This window comes from Erithacus rubecula (assembly GCF_903797595.1).
Source record: "Erithacus rubecula genome assembly, contig: scaffold_266_arrow_ctg1, whole genome shotgun sequence".
NCBI classification, from domain to species: Eukaryota; Metazoa; Chordata; class Aves; order Passeriformes; family Muscicapidae; genus Erithacus; species Erithacus rubecula.
Genome location: NW_027636059.1, coordinates 127,978 through 134,387, shown reverse-complemented (window position 1 = coordinate 134,387; position 6,410 = coordinate 127,978). Strand labels below are relative to the sequence as shown.

The window sequence follows — 6,410 nt, the reverse complement described above, 5'->3', positions numbered from 1 at the left end:
TGAGTCAGGCACTGCCCTTGGGATCCCTGCCAGGCAGGGGTGTCCATGGGAATGGGGTGTCCAAGCTTCCCTGTGACCTGTGGGGATGTGGGCAAAGCAGTCCATGGGAAAGGGGAACTAGCTGACACCCCTCCCTGAGATCCCATCATGGGCACACCCAGGGGTCTCCTTGCTGTGTCCTTCCAAGCTCTGAGCTGCCCTCCTGGGTGCAAATCTGTGCCAGAGCCTCTCAGAGTTCCCTGAGTGTCCCAGGGGGAAGTGCAGAGACGCCACAGCTGAGGAAAAGCTGTTGGGATTGCCAAGGGAACGGTGAGTGTCCTTGGCAGAAGGGGGTGCTGAAACCTTGCTCAGAGACCTGTAGAGAGGGTGAAACATTCAGGGATCCCTCTGCTCTGGGCAGGGTGTGGTTTATCCCAGGGTGACACAGGAGTGTGATTGTGCTCTGATCCCAGCCAAAGGTGCAAATCCAGGGCAGTTGGGAACAAGCCCATCCAGCTCCTCACCTTGGCCTTAGCCACAGGGTATCTTCTGCCTCTCACATCTCTCACTGGCAAACTCTGAGTGCAGCAGAAATGCTGGGGATTTCTGTCCTCAGAGAAACAGGAATTATGTGTGCATAGGAAAATAAATCCTAAAACCAGCTCCTGCCATCATTTAGATTTGGGAATTCAGAAGCTACCAAGACTTTCTGCATTAGGAGTGATTCCACTGACAAATCCCAGATATCCAGCCTTGTCCTTCTGCCACACAGCCACAAACCCAGGGCTGCAGCACGGGGATGGCTCCTCGAGAGCCACCATGCACAGGCCTGGCTGCTCCTGGAACTCTCAGACAGCACAACTGGAGCTCAGTCAGGGACTGGGGTGAAGGTTTTCCCAGAGCAGGAACAAGAGTGGGTGAGTCACAGTGGGACAGTCTACAGGGAATGGCCCAGGCTTGGGTCCAAGCAGCCTCTGCTGACTTGTCACTGTTCTTTATCCATGAACAGGTCCCCATGTCCAGAGACATCAAATGTCCAACAGCAGCTCCATCAGCCACTTCCTCCTGCTGCCATTGGCAGACACGAGGCAGCTGCAGCTCCTGCACTTTTGCTTCTTCCTGGGCATCTCCCTGGCTGCCCTCCTCGGCAATGGCCTCATCATCAGCGCCGTAGCCTGCGGCCACCACCTGCACACCCCCATGTTCTTCTTCCTGCTCAACCTGGCCCTCATTGACCTGGGCTGCATCTGCACCACTGTGCCCAAAGCCATGCACAATTCCCTCTGGGACACCAGGAATATCTCCTACTTAGGATGTGCAATCCAGCTCTTTTTTTTTTGTCTTTTCATGTCAGCAGAGTTTTCCCTCCTGACCATCATGTGCTACGACCGCTACGTGTCCATCTGCAAACCCCTGCACTATGGGACCCTCCTGGGCAGCAGAGCTTGTGCCCACATGGCAGCAGCTGCCTGGGCCAGTGGCTTTCTCTATTCACTGCTGCACACGGTCAATACATTTTCCCTGCCCCTGTGCCAGGGCAATGTCCTGGGCCAGTTCTTCTGTGAAATCCCACACATCCTCAAACTCTCCTGCGCACACTCCTACTTCAGGGAACTTGGGCTTCTTGCTGTTTCTGGCTGTTTGGTATTTGGTTGTTTTGTGTTCATTGTTTTCTCCTATGTGCAGATCTTCCGGGCTGTGCTGAGGATACCCTCTGAGCAGGGAAGGCACAAAGCCTTTTCCACCTGCCTCCCTCACCTGGCTGTGGTCTCCCTGTGTATCAGCACTGGGACATTTGTCTACCTGAAGCCCTCCTCCATCTCCTCCCCATCTCTGGATCTGGCACTCTCAGTTCTGTATTCGGTGGTGCCTCCAGCCCTGAACCCCATCATCTACAGCCTGAGGAACCAGGAGCTCAAGGATGCCCTGAGAAAACTGGTGACTCTATATTTTCAGAAGAATTAAACTCTGTTTTCTGCTGCAGTGTCTTTAGAATGTAACTACAATCTAAACCTTTTTCTCCCTATTTTTCCACTTTTTCTTTGGTAATTTTTACTGCTGTTGCTGTGTTTTTTACAAAATGCTGTGTCATTTCTCTTTGAATTTCTACATGAATATCTAACATTTTTTTGGACCTCAAAGACACACAAGAGGTCTATTCCTTATGCATTTGAATAAAAAACAAGTGCCTGCCCTGTCCTGTGTGTCCAGGATTCTTCCTCAGCCCTTCTCTGTGTCTGCAGACCAGTGCCTGTGAGCAGAGGTGGAGGGAAGAGACTCCCAGCACAGCAGCACAGCCAGGGACAATGGTCCTGGCTCTTCCCTCATCCAACTCCACCCTCTCCTTGCCAGCCCTTCTGTGGCTGTAAGGTCACAGTGTTCTGGCAGCTTGGTCACTGTCCTGCTGTGTGTCCCTGCTGTGAGCACAGGCAGGGACAGGCCATGGGCACTGATGGGACACACCTGGGCTCCAGCACAGCAGCTCCATCAGCAAAGGGATCTCCTGAAGGCAGGGCAGGAAGGCTTTGCTCTCCTCCAGAGCTGCTATCAGCAATGTGCTCCAGGAATGCTCTGGCAAAGCAAAGCTTAGTGCCTGGGGCAGAGGGGCAGTGTGCAGGGGGCACACAGCAGTGTCCTGGCACAGCCAGAGCTCCTGGGATGGACCTCAGAGAGCAGCAGAGCAGGGCCTGGGCTGTATTTGTTCTGGGGACAGTGCCCTGGGAAGGTGTCCCAGGGCAATTGTCCCACACCAATCCCTGCAACCACCATACCCAGAACTGGCCTCACTTCCTTGACATTGTTTGTCCCTGTATAAAGGGACATCAAGTGACCAGGCCAGCAGGCCATGCTTGCTCTGTACTGAGGAGATTTCAGCAGTGCATTGTGTGTGTGTGCGTGTGTGTGTGTGTGGAGATGAAACTGAGTGAGCACAAACACCATCATCAGCACTTGGGCGTTGCAGAGTTCTGGTGGCACAAACAGTGCCTTGAGGCCACTTCACTTGGGGAAGCCACCTGAATTTCTTACTGGGCTGTGGTTAGGACTGCACAGAGAGAAACATCCCTGGCAGGGAGGTTCTAGGAAAAATTGCTCAAGGCAGCCATGGACAATTGGAGTGCTGGATCTGTGGGGAGAAATCAGAACTACCTCCCTTCTGAACCACCCCTAGGACCTAGACAGAGATGTGCTGTATTCTGGGCACTGAGCTGGAGCCGAGGGATGTGGAAAAGGCCTTTGGTGTCAGGGATGTTGACAAGGCTGGTCAGTGTCACTGTGAGATCTCTCTAGAAGCCCTTGGAAAGGGCAGAGCCATCCCAGAGTCCTGGGCACTTTGAAAAGGGCAGACATGGAACCAGTCTGCAAACAGGGCAGGGAGGGGCACTGGGAAAGTCACATACTAGTCAGGCTCAGCAGGGAAGGGCATGTGGCAAATTCTCCTGCAGCCATTCCAGGCACTGGCAGCACAAGGCAGGGATTGCAGAACCCCCATAGAAGGGAAAAGAAGGGGATGTTGTGTGCCCAGACTTTAGCCAGGCCTGGGACATGGTCTGCTGTGCTCTCCTCAGAGCCAGATTGGAGAGAGCTGGGCTGCAGGAGTGGAACATGGGATGGGTGGGAATTTGGCTGAACAAGGAGGGTCAAATTTCATCCATGGCACAGAGTCCTCTTGGCAGCCACTCCCTGGTGACACCTCTTGGTGACCAGCCCTTGACTACCACCTTGGAACATTGCTATTATCTCTACAGTGGCATGAAATGCACTTTCAATTCCTTTGAGGATGCTCCCATGTTGTAGGGAGTCTGAGACCCAACTCATCTAGTTAATGGTGACTGCAAAACATACTTGGGCAAGATGATTGAGTTGGGTAAATTTGTCTTGCCATCAGGTCTCAACCAAGTCACAAGAAAAGGAAGAAGAAACTTGTGCATCAGAAGAAAGGCAGTTCAGAACGGAAAATACTAAACCCAAGGTAAAATAAAAACCCAAACCTAAGCAAAAAAAACCCAAAGCAAGACCCATCCACAATAACAAAATCCTCACAAACAAACCAGCCACAAAAAAGCAAAGGCCACACACAGAAAAAAAGCAAATCCAGAAGAAATCTCTTATCAGTGGAAAATGTTTAACCTTGTGGCAGGAAAGGATTCTGTATATGTAGGTGTTGTTCTGAAAAAGAAGTCTTAAAAAAGAAATCAATCCCCTTGGCACCTTACCCACCCCGTTTCTCTCAGTTGATCGCTGATCATGGTGTGACATGGAACGGAATGTCCCTTGGGTCAGTCCAGCCCAGCTGCCCCATCCCCATTCCCTCGGGAACATTTGCCCACCCCAGCCCATGCGTTGGAGGGGTTTGCAGACGCACCTTATGTGGGGCAAGCACTGTGACAAGGATAGGAGAACAGAACAGAACAGCCATGGAAAAATGGATAAAGGATGTAAGTGAGGCAAACAGAAGTCACATAAAATGCAAGCAGGACGCCAGCGCAGCTCTCCAAGGCTGATAAAGAACAAATCATGCAAAACAAAGAAATTGTCACTTTTCAAAAACAAGGATTGAGGAACAGCCCCCTAAGAAGGACTCCGATGTTGAAGACCAAACCCAATGAACCATATAAGGACCTGAGTTAAGGGGTGCAACTATGTCAAATAAAGTCAAAGGTAGTGGGAATAGCTAATGAATATGTAATCAGTGTGTTTGATAAAAACTCTCTTCACCTGATGCTCAGTGCACTCAGATGAAGGATCCCCTGAGTGACCACCATGCTGTAATGAAGAATACTTGTTTTCAATTATGTAAAATTGTGTAAGAAACTTTCTGTCTAGCAGATTGCAGTATCAGTGGTGTCCTTGACTCCATTATGGCCCTTGCACAGTTTCACAATGACCCCCTTGGTTCCATGAGTTCCTGATGTATAACAATGGACTCTTAGTTCCATTAGGGTCTGTACTGTCAAAATGGCCTCTTTGGTTCTGCACTGCCACAATGCACTCCTTGGTTCCATGAGGCATTTCTTTGTCAAAATGGACCCGTGATTCCACGAACTGCCATAGTGTCACCACAGTCTCTTGGGTCTGCAGTATCTCAATGGACAATTGGATATAAGCAGCCCAGCAGTGCCACAATGAACATTTGGTTCAGTGGGGCCCCACAGTGTCACAATGGACCCTTGGTTCCATGAGGCCTTGCTGCATAGCAATGGCCCCTCAGTTACGTGAGCTTTTGTACTGTCAACAATGATCTCCTTGGTTCCACAGTGTGAAAATGGCTGCTTGGTTCCATGAGGTTCCTCAGTGTCACAGTGGTCTCCATGGTTCCATGAGGCTCTAAAGTGTCACAGTGTCCCATAGTTTCTATAAGCTTCCATACTATCAACCATGTCATTTGTTACACTGATGCACCACAGTGTCACGATGGTCCCTTGGTTCCATGAGGTTCCATAGCCTAACATGGTTGCCTTGATTCCAAGAGGTTCCGCTGTATCACACTGGAGCCTTGGATTCATGAAGCCCCACAGTACAACAATGGAATCTTGGTCCTGTGAGGTTCTGTACTGTCACAATGGTCTCCTTGGTTCTGGACTGTAACAATGGACCCTTGGTTTCACAAGTTTCATTATGCCACAATGCCCTCCTTGGTTCCATAAGCCTTGCTGTGTCACAATGGACCTTTGGTTCCATGAGTTTCTGTAATGTCACCATGGGCTCCCGGAATCCGCATTGTCACAATGGACAATTGGTTCCACGGGACCCTGTTGTGTCACAATAAACCCTTAGTGTCATGAGATTCTCAAGTGTCACAATGTCCCCTTGGTTCCATGAGTTTCCATAGTGTCACAATGGTCTCCTTGTTTCTGCAGTGCCATAATGGACCCTTGGTTCCAATAGGGTTCCTAAATGTCACTGGCCCTGCTGTGTCACTATGGCCCCTGGGTTCCATAAGTTTCTGTGCTGTCAACAGTGGTTCCTTTATTCCAATGAGGTGATGCTATGTCACACTGGACCCTGGGTTCCATGAAGTCCTTCAGTGTCACAGTGGCCCCTTGGATCCATGAGATCCCATAGTGTCAGCATGGTCTCCTTGGATCTGCAATGTCACAATGGGCCATTGGTTCCATGTGGCCTCGCTGTGTCACAATGGTCTCCTTATTTCCATAATTCCCCTCAGTGTCACAATGGAGCCTTGTTTCTGTGAAACTCTGAACTGTCACAATTGTCTCCTTGGTTCCATAAGCCCCTGCTGTGTCACAAGGGTCTCCTTGGTTCCAGAAGGACAAAAAAGCTTTTTATAGACATTGAGCAACACCTCCCTAACACACCTGGGAATATCTGTCTGCATTCAAAAAAGGGGTTAAAGGTGAGAACAGCAGAAGAAGCTTGCATGTGCAACAGAGATGCAGGGAATGGACAGGGACAGAGAATTCAGCTGAAAG

General features: G+C 50.2%; 1 protein-coding gene across 1 annotated transcript; it reads left to right on the top strand.

Annotated features, from left to right (window-relative positions):
• Positions 1-1,011: 1,011 nt before the first annotated feature.
• On the top strand, positions 1,012-1,944 carry LOC306815875 (olfactory receptor 14I1-like; the record flags this gene model as incomplete). Its single annotated transcript, XM_079332391.1, has 1 exon — positions 1,012-1,944. One exon carries the CDS (start codon positions 1,012-1,014, stop codon positions 1,942-1,944), a length of 933 nt encoding a protein of 310 aa, XP_079188517.1.
• Between the last annotated feature and the right edge of the window lie 4,466 nt (positions 1,945-6,410).